Source organism: Odocoileus virginianus, chromosome 6, assembly GCF_023699985.2.
Source record: "Odocoileus virginianus isolate 20LAN1187 ecotype Illinois chromosome 6, Ovbor_1.2, whole genome shotgun sequence".
Taxonomy (NCBI): Eukaryota; Metazoa; Chordata; class Mammalia; order Artiodactyla; family Cervidae; genus Odocoileus; species Odocoileus virginianus.
The window spans coordinates 22,405,829-22,424,201 of NC_069679.1; the positions used below are offsets into that span (position 1 = coordinate 22,405,829).

General features: G+C 40.3%; 1 protein-coding gene across 8 annotated transcripts in view; it reads right to left on the reverse strand.

The window, feature by feature from the left end:
• The window catches only part of MEIS2 (Meis homeobox 2), a 218,630-nt gene that overhangs the window by 4,514 nt on the left and 195,743 nt on the right, over positions 1 to 18,373 (reverse strand). For all 8 annotated transcript variants that reach the window (XM_070468960.1, XM_070468963.1, XM_070468962.1 and 5 more), the window contains one exon: positions 1,080 to 1,138. In XM_070468960.1, coding sequence (XP_070325061.1) covers positions 1,080 to 1,138 — 59 coding nt within the window. The remainder of the gene's footprint in view (positions 1 to 1,079; positions 1,139 to 18,373) is intronic.

Here is an 18,373-nt window from a genome sequence, read left to right on the forward strand (position 1 = left end):
GGGACAAGGAAAAGGGGGAACCTGATGTATAAAGATTGCCACGTGCTATTAAGATTTTGTGATCCTGCCATCTCTGGTGGCTTAATAAAGTTTCACATCAGACACAAACACTTGAAAATGTGAGCACAGTTTTACAAGGTTAAACAGACTCAATGGAACATTTGCGTTTTTACTCATACCAAAGAAAATGTAAACATGGTAAATTTAATATTTCAATTGTTTTATATGATTCTCCAACAGGCCCCCAGCCTCCATTAGTGGGGCAATATTTCAGTGTTGTCAGGGAAATTTTGCCAAAGGAATCTGATTTTTCTTAAATTCTTTAAACTGAGGCCACAGCTTAAGTCTCCATCCTGTTTGACATCCTTGTGAGTGACAACAGTCATCATCTACATGGAAAATAGCTTTTTCCCCCAGACCTTCTTGCAGGACACCACAAGTCCGCAGTAAAAGGAAATGCCTATTTCAAAGTAGAATGATTAGGAGTTCATGGGTAGGGTTCTGACTGTACCGTGTAATAATAGCTTTAGAAAAACTGAGAGATACTGTGAGAAAAACCCACATGTCTTTCCGTGAGATGGATGGGAAGGATTTTAATAAAAAATAATGCTGGCAATGCAGCATGTCAGGCTTTAATAGAATATTATGAATAGTCAAAGCAAATGAATGGATACAATGAGTTTAACAGGGGATGTTCCAGGAGTGAAAGCAACACACACACCAAGGAATTATGGGTAAGGAGAAAATGAGAGTGTGCTAATGATTGGATGCAGACAAGCAATGAGTAATTCCAGAGCTCACAGTTAAACAAACTGCTTGTGGCACTAATACGTGTGCCCAATTACCAATTCAGAAAGAAAATAAAAAGCAGTTTCAGTAGAGTCAGGGTGGGAAATCTCCAATTAGCACCAATTAGTGAAGTTGCTTCCTAGAATGGAATTCTGGGGACATTAAAAAACAAAATTCTCCCAGAATGCCTGATGGAAGCATTTCTTTACCAGGTGGTGAAACTCCTAAAGTATAACTTGATGAGGATTTGTGCCTGAGGGATGTGAACACAGACACGAGTTGGAACTTGCCTGCTCGATTTGACTGGTCAATCATGGGCTGTACTATTCTTCTTCTGGCATTAATAAACCTGAAATAGAATAGAGACGACCAGTCAGCAAATGCAATTTGTATGCTCCATGAACACCTTCGCATGCTGCGGAGAATACAGTACAGTCGAACATCTACCAAAAATTATCTTTTTAATTTGAAGGCAAGTTTTCCTCTCCATGTTCAAAAATAGCTGACTGGATCATCTCCCCTGTCATCTCATAACCAAGTCGAGGCTGACTTGCTAAAAACAAGTTACTCAGGAAGAGAAAAAAGTTTTCCCTGCGAAAACTTGTATTAATTTGCAACTGTGCTTCTGCCTCTTGAACAAGTTGGAATCTGGTTAAAGTTCACAGGCTGGAAGATTTTCCCCTTTTCCCTAAACTCCATCATAGGGAGACCCTGCTTCCCCTTGCAGCTGGTCATAAATGGAGACCAGGCTCTGGCACTCGGCTTTCACAAGGTATTGTTAGGTCAGCAAAGCCATCAATTAGGCTGTCTGAAGTTTTATCACCAACACAGCAGTAATAAGTGCTGGCCAGAAAGACTTCTGCTCTTCGGCAACTCCTGCAGTTTAAGCCTGTAAAGTTAGGGGTCATTTAGAGGTCAGTGCCAGCTGGGGGCGGCCTTTCCAGTCTAAGCTGGGACACCCAGGGCAGGGATAAAGGTAACTGCCAACCATAAACCCAGCCACCTTTCAACCCACTAGAAAGACAGAGCCTCAGGTACACATGGTTGATATTAGAGTCTAAGAAACATTTTCAAATCAGGTGGTGGCTGAATCACAGGAATGTAAAGGAGAAGCAGTTATTTCGTCTAGAAGCCTGGATCTAATTTTGTTGGAAATCCAAAAATAAGTGCCTACTTCATGTTACTTTAATGTTTAATAATGCCCATCAAATATTCATGTACAAACAGAGTAAGATGATAAGAAATCTCCTTTATTTCTCCAAATTTAATAAAAACAAACCAATTTTCTACCATTTGTGAGTTACCCCTGTCCCTGTGCATTTAATGACATGCATTCCCCACACACTTGAGCTGATGCACAAGATTCACTGGCTGTGCGTTTTCAGGGGGGGACATGGAGGGAGGCGGTTGCCTAGCCTATAGCTAGCTGTTCCTTCAAAACAGAACCATGGATGATCTTTCCCAGTATTGTTGTTCAGCCACCAAGTCGTGTCTTACTTTGCAACCCCATGGACCGCAGCACACCAAGCTCCCCTGTCATAACTATCTCCTGGAGTTTGCTCATTCCCAGTATTCCCAGTTTCAAATCTTAAGTGCAGGAGGACTTCATGATTAATGAGTTCACATGGGGTCACAGTCAGGAACTGAAAACTCCTTCTTTGAAATTAGCCAAGAAAATTCTAGTGTGTGTTGGCAGCTCTGTGCTCTTACGGTGTTGAAGTCCCTTTTGCGGAGGACAGCAGCCCACACCCGTTTAGGCCTCCTGTGAGCACTCTGGTGGGAATACAATTAGACTGAAGAAAAACAGCCAGGAGAAAACCAAAGGAGTCTTTTGCATAAGGCGTTTGTTTGGCAAACAATGCACTTCTTTATTACTTAAGAATGTGTAGCTCAGGTTGTCAAAAATGTCACACCCCCTCAGGTTTGGGGAAGTAAGTGACAGGTTTTGTGAGGTAAAAACAAAAAGAAGAGAGTGGAAATTATATTTACTCCCTCCAGGCACTTTTAAGTGTTGCTGAGGAATAGCTGATCAGATAGATCACAAAGCCTTTTAGAAGCACCCCTCAAATCTTAGTGGTCTACTCTTGCCCTCACTGCTCTTACTGGGACCAAGGATGACTGACCTGAGAGTTGCACCAGAAAACTCCTTTCATCAGCTCAGATTAAGACCCACTGAGATGCTCAGAAGAGTGGGAGAAACCTTTCCTCTCCTCCTTGAAGTTTCTAACGGAGGACACACACGGCAGGTTTTCACCTCTTACGTGCTACTAATCCCGGTTTTGTTTTTTCCTATAGAGCAACTCTTTAGGTAAAACGAACTGCTATTTTTTCCCTTTTTAATTTCACCCTTTTACTCTTTTATTATTTACATCTGGAGGTTGTTCCCTTCTTTATGTCTTTCTCACCAGTTCCCCCAAACACTCCCTTCCTCACAGAGTTGCAAGGCATCATGGTCCTTAGTTCTCAGCAGGAGAACTCCACACTGTCTTCAAACAAATAATTACAGGGAAGGTTAGAGGTTCACTCAAAGGTCATTTCTTTGGATACTCGTCAGAATGTTTATATTAGTAAAAACGGGGTCCGCTCAAAGGGTTGTTCAATGGGGGATCCACAACAATGCAGAACATTAAAAAAGCGGTCCGTGTGCTCGCAGGTCTTTATAGAAGTGCTGAACTTGGAAATGCCACTCCAATGTTACATTTTCAACTAGTTACCATGGCATGGACTGGATGTTCACTAGCAGTTATGGCGATGGCCTTTCTTTGCCCAGTTCTGCTAAACAAATAGGCAGAGAGGCCTCTGAAGGTTTTCACTAGATCTTCTTACAACAGGTCATAGAGATTTTGCTTTTTTCACTAGGGTTTCTCTGAACTGTTGTTCTCAAACAATGTTTGTGAACCAGAGTGCTCTATCTTGCCAGATTCCTGATTCTACCACATTCTTTCAAATCACACAGAATTTGTAAAACATATGGGTCCCAATTTTTCGGAACTCTTTTAACATACAACTCTCGCCAACTGTCAGCTCCCCTGATCCTAGGCTATCTTATGAACACGATATGTCATTATTAAAATTAACAATTAATAAGCTGACTGTAAGAACACTTCAACACTCAAAAATTAAATTACTCCCACTGCACAGATGATCCATAGGCCACTCTTAGAAAATATACCCAATGTACCTAAAATGAAGCCATTTAATTATAGACTTACAAAAATCAAGCTAGGAGTTTTTTTTTTTTTATTTCTTTATGTGAAATTTCCAAATGTGGTCTTTCCCCAAAATTACATGACATGAAAGTTTTTTTTCCACCTTCTCTGATCTGTATTTTAAGATGAAGTTATTCAGTGCTCAAGCAATAAGCAGAATATCAAGTTTTGATCTACTAAAAATTTGAAGTCTAAGTTGAAAATTGCCTGATCTCCCATCTTACAAGGTCCAAGCTCCATTCATATGGAAAAATGCAACTCACTGGTTCAGAGACAAAAGACATCTTAAAAGACTCAAAAAGGTTTCTTGGATATTAAATGGGTCTTACAAAATAACATTTTGATGAGTTAAGTGTAAATGAATCAGACACATATGGATTAAGTTATCCTTGAATTTCACACGGGTTTAAAAACTAAGGGGAAAAGAGGGTGTTGGCAAAAACATTTTGGACTTTGCCAAACCCAAAACATTTGAAAAATTGCTGAAGACATCCAACTAACCAAAATGCAGCAAACTGCACCCAACTTTAATGAAAACCCCCACAAGTTATTTCCAATCCAAAGACTGTTAGGTTTTTCATCTGTATCTGATATTAAAAAATGCTCTAAATTGTAATGTCATCCCAGAATGATTTTGAAGTTGAGGACACATACTTTTCTATTGGTATAACTATTTAACCCGAAATCACAAAGTCTTCTTAGATATTAAATAGCTCTTAAAAACATTCTGAGGTTTGTATAACTTGCATGTAAAATGTGCCACATATGATAAATGCCATAAATAAAATGTGCTAGTAAGCCTAGTGCCTTATCCAGATTTCACTTAAAAAAAATTCATTAGCCTCACTGTGACTTTTTAAGGGCTAGAGATAATTCCATTAGCGACTCCCTAGGGAATGAGTACCCTAAAATACACTACTTCTATTGATCTGTGTTGAACACAAAGTTAGTATACAGGCTCATGCAAAAGCTTTGGAGAGGATCTACTAAGACTATCTACTTTCTCACTAAATTTTATCAAAATAGAAAATGCATTAGTATGTGTGATCCTTAAAAATTATATACTTAGACGGTTAGCTTAAAAATAAACTTAATTATAGAAATAAATTCAATGACTTTCCAAGAATCATGAGGCCTTTTTGAGTCAACTTAGAGTGAATATATATATAGACATGTGTGTGTATGTGTATGTGTGCATGTATAAGTGTGTTTAGGCTAAGCCATGTCCGACTCTTTGAGACCCCATGGACTGTAGCCCGCCAGGCTCCTCCATCTATGGGATTTCCGAGGCAAGAATGCTAGAGTTGGCTGACATTTCCTTCTTCAGGGGATCTCCCCAATCCAGGGATCAAACGATCAAACCTGTGTCTTCTGCCCGGCAGGTGGATTCTTTTATATATAAAAAGAATAAACCCAAGAGAGGAAAATATCATTGAAATCTCATCTTGTCTTTTTGGAGAGAGGTCTTCTGGAGACTTCTCCCACATCCCCACCTTAACCCCCCACAAAAAAAGCCAAACTTTTCTGTCAATGAAATCTGACCATGGTGATTTTCTTTTTAAAGTGTGTTCACTCCCAAGCATATTTCAGATTGACAGCAGTAGACTTAGGTATCTTTCCAGATTGTTGGTTGATTCCTTTTCCTTTCTTTTTCTCCCTCTTTTTAAAATGGCTGATAAATCCCTCTTTCTGGTTCACTAACTTGATTCCCCACCTGGTAACCCATTCCTTTTGGCAGCATTCCTTTAGAATGCTAAATGTTAGAAAGTATAGGCCTCCATGGAGTCAGCTGGAAAGATGCCAGCCCTGAACCCTCTGAGGAGGAATCAAGAATCCCTGGAAGTGAAGATTTTGCATGGATTGGTCTGGTCAAAGAAGCAGAGGTAGAACTGCTGAAGAGAGATCAGATCAATTTGGAAGAGGTCTTGTCCAAATACCTTGGTGATTGGGGACCTTTTAAAAAATGAAAAACCTGTTTCTTCACTTTTCCCAGTCACAGAACTCATCAGCGAAGGTGCTTATTCACAAAGCTTGCTACTGGTTGGGATTTGCAACAGTGAAGTCTCAATCAGGGCAAGTCCATTAGTAAGTCTCTTCAACTTTTCTTAGTTCATGAAGAAAGCGTGTCTTTTTCTGTGCTGCGGTTATGGCTAAGAGCAGGGTTTTCTCAGTGAGATATACTGAAAAGGTTGAATCAGTGAATTAAGCAGATTTAATGCCTTTGAATGTGTACTCCAACACACAGATGACTGAGTCATGTCTCAAACCGGCATTTTTCATGGGTGGCCAGATAGTGGGTCTTTTCTCCCAGACAATTGTGAGCAAAGTAAGGTAAACGAATGAGATTCGTGGGTTATTTAGGGATACAGTTATGGTTCATAATCAATTTCCCAGAGCTACAGCTTGATTTTTAATTTGATAGAGGTGAGATTGGTCTACTGGAGATGCAGGTTTGATCCCTGGGTCGAGAAGATCCCCTGGGGAAAGAAATGGCAACCCACTCCAGTATTCTTGCCTGGGAAATTCCATGGACAGAGGAGCCTGGTGAGCTATAGTTCATGGGGGAGTCAGACACCACTTAGTGACTGAGCACACACACAGAGTAGTCTACAGCTCTCAAAACACCATGAACTAACACTTCGAAGTTTACAGTATGAGAACATGATACTAATCTGGACTCACACACCTTTTGTAACTTGATGAATATGCCTTGAGTAGTGGAGTGTTTATGCTGACATGAAAAGCCCTGAGCAAAATTATCAAGTAGGTGATGCTTATCTTTTGACAGCCTTCCACTGTGGTTTCCCAAAATCATTTCTTTTATCTAACTCTTCCTTCAAGATAGGAGGGCTCACATAGGTTCTTTACTAAAATACCCTACTTTGGGTGGTAAACCCTTCTCAGATATTGTTCCATATTCCCAACTTCAATGTAGAGCAAAGTGATGAAGAGCATAGGAATGTATTTTCTGCCCTTTCCTGGCTGTGTCACCTTGGGCAAGTCTATGTAAACTTCCAAGATTCCATTTGATTCCTATCTATAAGCTGGGGTGATAGTTGAGCCCAGATCGTTTTGAGGATTAAGGGGGGTATTGCTTGTAACATCTTTGTGCCACAGTACCTGGCACATAGTAAAGGCTTGTTAAACGTTAACTTACATTCAAAATGCATCTATACAATGTCCCCTCCTAAAGAGCTCTGTTCTCTTACAGGTAATAATTAACACTAGGTGGGTTATTATAAACAAACCCAAGCTGATTGATAAGAGGATAATAATGTGCTGTATCCCTGAAGGTAGCATGTGTTCATGCCACGTGGGGTCTTCCCAGAGATTACAGGTAATCCAAGTGTATAATGTCACGGTGGGGATTTTAGACACTGGAGTGGGTGCCTGCTGGGGGGCAGGGTAGTGGGGTGAGCTATTTTGGAATCACTCTCTTAACTATTCTCTGTGCTCCATGGACCAACCATATCAGCATCAACTCAAGCTCGTTAGAGCTACAGAGATAAGTGGTCCCTACCCTGGCACTTCCCAGGTGGCGCTAGTGGGAAAGAACCCATCTGCCAGTCCCTGGGTTGGGAAGATCCCCTGCAGGAGGGCACAGAAGCCCACCCCAATATTCTTGCCTGGAGAATCCCACGGGCAGAGGAGCCTGGAGGTCTACAATCCATAGGGTTGCAAAGAGTCAGACACGACTGAAGAGACTTCACATGCACACACCCTGGCACTAAGGAATCTGAATCAATATTCTAAAATATTTCCAGGTGACACATGCACATTTAAATTTGAGAATTCCTGCTCTAGGTCACATACCAAATACATGATCCAGTACTCTTACTAAGAATAGAAACTTGCAAAGATCAAGTTTTAATCAAGAACCGTAGCTGTGAATATGCACATACTATTCTCTTTAGGTATCTCAGATCTAAACAGTCCTTTAATCACTTGTTTTGGGCAACAAACAATTTAGAGTAACTTAATACATTTCATTCCGTCAGTACCTCCGACAGGAAAATCTGGACTGATAAAATGTTTTTGTGGAAACTGTTCTCTCTCAGGAATGGATAGCAGGGAAATGGCAGATTTCTATTTTTATTTCATGTAGTTCTGCACTGTTTAAGTTTTTAATAATAAGTTTGATTGTTTTTATAATTTAAAAAATCTTTAGAATGACCTGGAGAATTTGGCATCCTATTTGACTCAGGCTTACATGGCATATAGTGGAGACTTTTTAATAAAAGTAGTTGAGAAATTCCTTGAAGATAGGGAATTATCTTTTATTTTCTTTATAGTACTGAGAAACAATAATCACTATTCCATAAGTATAATCACACTCGATAACAAAACATCCCAGCAGGTTATGATTTTGAAGCACTGTTACTCTCTCAGAACACCATCAGATTATTCATATGTGGCTATTTATCATGTACTATAAAAGTGATCTTTCAAAGCTACTTGAAAGCAAGGGAGGAGAAAATACGCAAACTTCCTTAGCTATTCATATCTAGAGTCTATCCTCTTAAAGATAAAATACTAAGTCAATAGACATAAGTTGTAGTGTATTACCTCATTCTGTACATGATTTATTGCAGATGGAAATCAACTAGAAACTGAATTACTTTGAAAGTTTTACTACTGACATTAAAATTCCAGATCTGTATACCTATACTCCTAATAGTGCTTCTGAAAACAATTTTTTGCAGACACTGAAGATATATCTAAAACTTTATTCAGTTCTATCAGCATAAAAAAAACTGGAGTAATCATCTTCAAAATGTCCTATTATGAAGTCCCTGTTCCTCTATCTGAATCCTGTTGCCTGACTGGGCTTCGAAAAAAGTCAACCAGTCACTTGACAATCAGTTACACACATTTTAGCCAGTTCTCATCATGTTCCTAGCCACTTACTAATTCATGCTAACAGGAGGAGATCCTTACAAATCTAGCATTTCTTTAGCTTTCAAGACCCCCTTTGATTGGAGTATTAATTCTCTATCCTTCTTCTCAGTGGAAGCCACCTGAGCATTAACTTGCCAAAAAGGTACCAAGCTGTTTAGCAATTATGTATCAGCTATGTTTGAGGAGATCAAGGTGTACTCATGCCCTATGCTATGGATATCTCTCTGATTAGCTTGTCATCTGCTCGGAAGAAGATGTAGGCGGATTCTCCCGTACAGTCTAGCAGGCCAGCTGTTAGCTGCCTGTCAAGCCCTCAAGTGGACAAGTAGTCCAGGAGCAAAAATGTCACTCCTTTGATCTGGCAAGGAGCAGCTGCTGATTTATAGAGTAGGACTTTGTTCTTCCGTTCTATTTTACTTTCTTTCCTAAGGCAGAACCACAAAATCCAGGAGAAAAAAAAAAAGTGCCGTTCCCAGCAACATCAACAAGCTCTGACAACTGCAAGAGGGTTTTTCTTGGCCGAACAAAGCTCTCAGGCATCTCCTTTGACGCTCACCTTCTCCCCCACCCCCGTCCCCCCGCCCCACCATTTTCTGCAATGCGGTAGTTATTGTTTAATTCAGCTTCTGTAAATGGAATGGACTGTGGCCAGCAAGCCTGGGGCATAAACACACCTGTATGAAAGAAGCCTTATTGTAGCAACCATCTACAAGCAAGCTCGCATGAACCACACGTTCCTGAGTTCAGAAAGAACGCTCCATTTTTCCTGACAGCAAATTTTACCCTAAGTGAGTTTCTACTTTTGTTGCCACCAACCTGTGCTGACCACATGTGAACAGTTTCCTCTTCAATAGCATTACACTCTTTACATCAAAGAGAAAAAGGGATCCGCTTTTTTAAATCTGTGAGCAAACAGATCCATCAAAAATGTTTATTCACTGTCTACAATATCAATCATTAAGCCTTGAATTAAACAACATCCAGAAAGGCTTTTGCAAATGCAATATCAAAGATGCCATAATGTTGATTTCGTTACCACTGATTTATACTGACACAGGCTTCCCTGAGTAATATATAAGGAAAAAAATCCACAACAAAATCTCCATAAGCCATATGCATCGCCTTGCTAAGAATTAAACTGGTTTCAAATGCACGATCCTGTTCTCAGTGGATACATCTGTCACGTCAGAGATGCCCTGTCAACCAAGTGGGACAGGAAACAATGTGGCCTTGAGATAAACTGTGAGAAGTCATTAACCATAAGCAAGTATATATACGTACATGTGTGTCTACACATATATGTGTGTGTATGTATGTACACACACACACACATATCAGGCAATAAACTTTGCAGAGATTAACACCTGGCTAATAAGTTTCCTGGGTGGCTGCTGGAAGGAAGGGTGAGAAGGGTTATCAACTCTAGGATATGTAGACATATAACCACATAGGTCAAAGACAGAAATTTTGCGGGTGGCGGGAATGCTGAAAACAAAGGAGAAAAGAATGGCTGTTTAAACATCCTTTTTTGCCATCACGCCATGTTCTAGTGTTTGCTCTCTTTTCCCCTTTCTCACTTTCACCGGATGGACAGACTTTTTTCAAAACCTCGTTCCTTGCTCTAGCCTATGTTCCCCTTTGGTCAGTCAACAGTTACTCAGGACGCACCTCTTCAGTATTCAGAGGATTATCCTAGTAGAGCTTTCTCTGGGACTGGGCACATGTCCCAGGGAGAGACTGGGTTCTGGGGGAGGGGAAGATAGAGGGTAGGAAGGGCAACAAGGTATAAAGAAGCAGGGATTCCGTATGGCCTGTTTTCATCCTTTTTCAGTTCCAAACAATTTAGAATGAATAATTTTTAAGGCCCATAGTAACCTGTACATGCATCACACACTGATAACTTCTACGCACTATATCTAACAAAAGGCAAGTTTAATGACAAAATATGACAAGGTCATATATAGTAAGAAATTATATATAATATGAAAATATTTAATTATATGACTCTCTCTGTGTCATATAATGCAACTTATGCCTTTAAAGAATTTTACTCTTCACAACTATAGAAACAAATTGAAAAGCACAATTTGAGAGTACATCATAATCCTAAATAAACATGGTCCACACTCAGTAAATAAGTGTGATGGGGTCAAAAGAGAAGTCAGAAGTCAAGTTAATCACCAGCTTCGTGGAGGAGGGAAGTTGGACCAGATTAAAATAGTATAGATTATTGAGAAAGAAGGAAATAGGGAAATGGTGTGTGTGAAGACACTGAAGCAGACTGAGGCCCAATGTGTGCAAGGGAGGGTGCAGGCACTGAATTCTGACAGGCTTCTGGTTTTGGTCTGGAAAACACAACCGCAGTTAACACACAAGCTGGGGGGGGGGTACCTTTATTTTTTCAGCTTTATTGAGCTACAACTGATATATAACATCATATAAGTCTGACATCAAGATTGCTTGGAGAAATATCAACGATGTCAGATATCCAGATGATACCACTTTAATAGCAGAAAGGGAAGAGGAACTAAAGAGCCTCTTGATGAGTGTGAAAGAGGAGAGTGAAAAATCTGGCTTAAAATTCAGCATTTAAAAACTAAGATCATGTCATCCAGTTCCATCATCAAGGCAAATAGATGGGGGAAAAGTGGAAAGAGTGACTTGGGCTCCAAAAATCACTGCAGATGGTGACTACAGACATGAAATTAAAAGACACTTGGTCTTTGGAAGAAAAGCTAGACAGCATATTAAAAAACAGAGACATCACTTTGCCACCAAAGGTCTGACATAGTCAAACCTTCCCTGACATAGTCAAAGCTATGGTTTTTCCAGTAGTCATGTATGAATGTGGGAGTTGGACCATATAAACAAGGCTGAGCACCAAAGAATTTATGCTTTCAAATTGCAGTGCTAGAGAAGACTCTTGAGAATCCCTTGGATAGAAAGGCAATCAAACCAGTCAATCCTAACGGAAATCAATACTGACTATTCATTGGAAGGACTGATCCTGAAGCTCCAATACTTTGGCCACCTGATGTGAAGAGCTGACTCATTAGCAAAGACCCTGATACTGGGAAAGATTGAAGCCAGGAGGAGAAGGTGGTGACAGAGGATGAGATGGTTGGATGGCATCACTGAGTCAGTGGATGAGTCTGAGCAGACTGCAGGAGATAGTGAAAGACAGGAAACCTTGGCATGCTGCAGTCCATGGGGTCGCAAAGAGTTGGACACAACTGAGTGACTGAACAAGTTTGACATGTAATATTGTATAAACTTAAGGTAGTGTTTATTTGACATTATATTACAAAATGATTATCTGACACCTCCATCACATCACATAATTACCATTTCTTTTTCATGGCAAGAACATTTAAGATCTATTCTCTTAGCAACTTTCAAATATATAACATAGGACTGTTAGTTATCATCACCAGGCTGTGTGTTGGACTTCTAGAACTTTCTCATCTTGAAGCTTGAAGGTTGCAACCTTTGACCAATATTTCCCTATTTCCCCTACTCAAGTGGAAGTTCTTGAGTAACAAATTGAACTTCTCAAATTCCTAAAGAGTAGAATGATAAAATATGGTGCTTGAGGAAAATCTATTCTAAGGGCTACATATGAACTAATGAGACACAAGAAGCTAGACGGTAGAAAGCTATTACATTCCAAGCAGAAGAGGGAAATGTATACTCAGACTAAGTTGGTAGAAATACAAAAGAAGTGGGACATGTGGCTTGGAGAACTGCCGATGAATTGTGCTTAGATGGCAAAGAAGAGACACAAATATAAATGATATTATAAGAGCATAAACTTGAGAATCTACGTCTGGTATGCTATAGTATTCATTTGATAAAAATTGGAAAATTTCAGAGGAATTCCTACTTGTTATGGCAAGGGGGCGCAAATTCCATTTTCTAAAAGTTACCTTTGAGTTGACGATGGGACTTTCAGGCTGAGAAACTAGGCAGGCCACTCAAGATAAAGGACAAAAAAAAGAGTGAATGGTTGGAAAGAAGCGACTTTAACTTCAAAACCCTCTCGTTTCTTCAAAACTCCAAAACTAGATGAATATTTCAGACTGTGGCAACAAGTATAATAAAGTGCTGCGGGCGTACTAAGTCGCTTTAGTCTGACTCTTTGTGACTCGATGAGCCCTCCAGGCTCCTCTATCCATGATATTCTCCAGGCAAGAATACTGGACTGGGTTGTCACACCCTCCTCCCGGGGATCTCCCCAATCCAGGGATGGAGCCCCTGTCTCTTACGTCTCCTGCATTGACAGGCAGGTTTCTTTACTGCTAGCACTACCTGGGAAGCCCAATAAACTGCCTACCTATGTTCCAAAAAATCACTTCCTCTTCCTATATGCGCCAGACTCTATGAGGTCCTTTACCCAACTATTTCTGGTCAAGTTAACTTTATTCCTATGAGGTCCAGCTTGCTGGTTTTCCTTTTAATTCTGGGATAATCTGTGTGACTGCAGGCTGATGGTAACATGTCCCTGGCACACAGTGTACACTTCATACTCAGTGGAATTTACAAAAGAGTTGTAAAAATCTGAAATAGGAAAAATATGCAGAAGATGGTGTTTTTAAGTAAGAGTGGTAAGACAATCAAGGGTGGGTTTTCTCCAGGTGGTGACAATTTAGAAGAGAATTGATAGTACAAAGTGCTGCACTGAAAAGGGACTCCATTAAGTGTGATGGCTTCCAAACTGTGTCCCCCTTTCAAACCATATTTTTCTTTTTAAATGGGCTTTTAAAGTGAAAAATATAACACTTCACCCAAAATGGTGTGGAAACAAATGGTTCTCAAGTCTCTATTCTTCAACTCAGGCCAAACCACCCCAACACCAACAATCTAAAGCCACTTGGTGTTTGGCAGGAAGGCGCTTGCATGAGAATGTCCCCGTGGTCCTTTCATTTGTCTGTAGGGCTCCTTTTTCTAAAGCAGCAGGGGAGACCTCAGAGACCAGCATGGCAAGCCAGGAGTGTTTGTACGGGCCAGCCTCTTATCCTTCTTCCAACTCTCCTGCTGGTTTAAAAGAAAGAATGTGGCAGAAGACACATTTGGAAGGTGGCAACATTCTTAGGGCCCTTTATCAATACCACTGCTTTCTTTAAATTGTAGCTTGGTCTCTTGTTTGAGAGGCTGAGATTTTAGCACTTTTAAAGGGAACCATAAGTGAGAAATCTCCTAGGTGTTAAGCTTTAGAGTGGCTTCAGCCCAAAATTCGAAAAAAAAAGAGAGAGAGAGAGATTAAAACACAGAAAGTCAAGTAATATTAAAAGAAAGATCTAACAAACAAAGTATTATAAATATGTATATAGGGGAGAGTCCTTCTGTTTAAACCATGCTATTTAACCAGTTTATACTGGCCTCTAGTCCAGGTGCCAAAGGGGGGGAAAAATCAAAGATTTGTAAAATTTCAAAGTCACTTTAAATAAACTATATTTCTAATAGCTACACACCTAACAATAATTTTTTAAAAAATATTATGAAAACATATCCCATTATGTCAAGAGGCAAAAAAAAGTCTATTCATAAATACATGACTTAATAATGTCCTCACATTTATGATGATCAGACATCAAAGACCAAATTCCAAATAAAATTTCTTGACTGCCTTTCCTTATAACAAATTAAACATCTTTTTACTTTGATTTGCAGCTGGGTAGCATTCTGTATCTTCTTCAGAGATGTTATATACACTCTTCCCAATGTGACGGTATTATTACCCACAAAATTTTTAGCATCATCCCGTAATCATAAAAGACATAAAATATATCTTTATAAATCACAAGAGACTTAGCAAACCAGCAGTTATGCCACATCTGCTTTAGTCCTTAAATATTTTAGCTTTAGAGGGTTAGTTACTGGATTTCTTTCCCTCGAACTGCATAGAAATAAAGACATCAACCTTTGATTCCCTGTATTCCACACACAGCTACAATCACCAATAGACAAAGAAGCAAACACTGTGTACTGCAATTTGAAAGGAATTTTTTGAATAGTCACATCTCACATTTATCAGAATTCCCTAAGATGGCTTAACTATTAGAAATAGAAATGATAGCAATAGCATTTGAATTATCTCCATTTTCATAGTAAAGATAAAATAACATAAAAATAATTTAATTTAGAAATTGGTTTAACTGCTATACAGTTATGTACATATAAACAAAAAGACAATTAGTAAGTATAAAGTTAATATGCCAACTAACTAGGAACATGCCATTTCTTCTGTCTTTGGGGCCTTTCTCTCATGGCCGTCTGGTAAACACGCCCTTCAAAATTCTTATCAGAGAATATCTTTTTGAGATAACTTCCCAGATTCCATGGTTTGAGTAAGAAGCACTTCTTCAGTCATTAGTACCTAGTTCACAGACCCATTACAGCATATATTCAATACTATAATCATAATGTATGTATCTAGCTTCCCAGCAGGTAGTCCCAGAGGCCAGGGCCACATCTTAATTCTATGTTACTGAAAGCATGTCAAGCATACAGTACATCTTCAGTAAAATGTTTGGTGAAGGGCTAACCAAATGACAATGAAAATAGGGTTCCTCTGTCTTGGAAATAATGTCAAATTGAGAATGGAAGAGCCCAGAGGAATTTTCTTGTCCTCATTTTGCAAGTGGCTGAAGAGCTGAAGCCCTGATAAAATGACAGCATATTAAAAAACAGAGACACTACTTTGTCCACAAAGGTCCGTCTAGTCAAGGCTATGGTTTTTCCAGTGGTCATGTATGGATGTGAGAGTTGGACTCTAAAGAAAGCTGAGCACCAAAGAATTGGCGCTTTTGAACTCTGGTGTTGGAGAAGGCTCTTGAGAGTCCCTTGGACAGCAAGGAGATCCAAACAGTCCATCCTAAAGGAGATCGGTCCTGACTGTTCATTGGTAGGACTGATGTTGAAGCTGAAACTCCAGTACTTTGGCCACCTGATGTGAAGAGCTGACTCATTTGAAAAGACCCTGATGCTGGGAAAGACTGAGGCAGGAGGAGAAGGGGACGACAGAGGATGAGATGGTTGGATGGCATCACCAACTCAATGGACATGGGTTTGGGTGGACTCCAGGAGTTGGTGATGGACAGGGAGGCCTGGTGTGCTGCGGTTCATGGGGTCGCAGAGTCGGACACGACTGAGCGACTGAACTGAACTGAACTGATAAAATGATTTTTCCTAGAATGGAGCAGAGCTAAGGTGGGAAATAACTCTGGCTTCCTGTCTCTGGGTAGTGATCTTTGCACTCAGAAACAACTAAAGATACAGACTAGAGGCATTGGTTTAAAGGTGTGACTCCATCTGGTTTTACGGATGCCAGGCAAATCTTGGGTACAGGGGTGAAGGAAGAGAAGGACTTGATTTGGCAGAAAGTGGGCATCAGACTTTTCTAAGTTGGGTAACACTGGGGAATGATAAGTCCAGTTGCTGGAGAGGGAAGAATAAACTGGAAGTAATGGGAACTGAGGTCAATGGAATATTATGGTGTGCGTGTGTTTCGGGGTAGATGAATAATAAGTGGAAAGTGAAGAAGGAAGGAAAGAAGAATAGAAAGCTTTCTTAAACCACCCCCCCCCCCCACCCAGATTGTACTCTGAAGGACCCTGGTGTCAATCCTGCGATGTTTCTCCAAAACAAAGATGGTAAGTCAAAGTGTGCTAGGGAACCAGCACTAAAGGAAACAAAGAAAGCCAAAGTGTTAGTCGCTCAGTCGTGTCCAACTCTTGCAACCCCATGGACTGTAGCTCACCCGACTCCTCTGTCCATGGGCTTTCCCAGGCAAGAATACTGGAGTGAGTTGCCATTCCCTCTCCAAGGATCTTCCCAACCCAGGGATCGATTCCGGGTCTCCCACATTGTAGGCAGATTCTTTACCGCCACCAGGAAAGCCCAGACATATATTACGAATCTCTAAGAAGGCATGAAAGTACAAATCAAGCTTGGCTTCAGTTATTAAGATTTTGAGGGGCACTAGGGCTCCAAGGATTTGAAAAAATTAAGGAGTATTTTTTTTAACCAAAATTGTGTTTTTAAATCATTTATGAATTTGAAAATAGGGTTTCCATGTTCCTACTTCCCCAAGTCAGAGCAAAGACAGAGAACCATCTGTGGGCTCTTGTTTTATATCTTGTGCTTCACGTCCAACTCTTTGTGACTCCATGGACTCTAGCTCCATGGACAGGCTCTTTGTCCTTGGAATTTTCCAGCAAGAATACTGGAGTGGATTGCCATTTCATATTCCAAGGAATCTTCCCAACCCAGGGATCAAACCCACATCTTTTGAGTCTCCTGCACTGGTTGGTGGATTCTTTACCACTGTGCTTTCTGGGAAGCCTGTTTTCTATCTTACCTGTTGACAACACCCCCTCCCAAGATTATTATAAAACCTGACTACTCCATTGCTCTTGGACCCCTAAAAACATGCAGGCTGAGAATGTTCTTTGAATTTCTCTATCTCAAAGAGAGTTTGATCATTAGGAGATAATGCTAGGCTAGATGTTTGCTCTAATTTTCACCTTTTCCTACTTTTCTCATATTTTCTTGCTCAATGAAATATTATAAAAAGCAACAACTATCATTGGGTATTTTGCTACATGTACCTAAAATTTCTGCTTCAAAAAATGATTCAGAAACTGAAGACTAATCTTAAAACTAGGTGGGTTTTTTTTTTTTTGGCAACACCCTCTGCATCTTTCATTAATGAGAACTAAAACTTGGGCTGTGGCCATCTAACTTTAGCGTATTGACTACATGTGTTAGAGACTTCTGCATACGGAGGGTGGAAGATGGGGAGGAGAGACAGAGTCAGAAACAAGGTGGTGGGGGGAGCAGGACGTTAAGGAAAGGCAGAAATGAGAAGGGAAAAGAGACAGGAAAAGAGGAAGTGCTGCTTTGGATAAAGTACCTCACTGCACATCCAATGCTCCATCCTCCTCTCCCCTCCCAGCCCCCTGCCCCCGCCAATTCTACTTTCTTGTTTACAGAGTGAACAAGTACGAAATCAGCTTTTACTTATAACTGTGTTAAACACCACCTGCCTGCCCTCTGAACCTCGCTGTCTCAGGATGAGGTCAGCCCGGTGAAGGGCTCCAGTTCTATAAGCAATCCTGTCATTCAGGCTAACAGCAGTGATTCACTCACAGGAGGCAAAAATGACTCAATTGTTGGGCTTATTGACTCCAGGGAGCACAGCTACTCTATCATTACCATGGAGTGCAAACACCCTGAGTTCTGTTTTGGTCCACTTAAAATTACTATTTGCTGTGAAGGATTGGCAAAGCAATTCTTAAAATGATGGGGGTGAAAGTCAGGCGAGCGGCATTATGGGCTTTTCCTTCCGTTTAAGCAGAAGCAAGCAGTACAGAACTCGTTCTGAGACTGACCCACTTATTTAACCTTTTGTTCACTTTGCTCTATTAACATATATTAACTGCCTCTATAAGTCCTGGGGGGGATGACTACCTCAT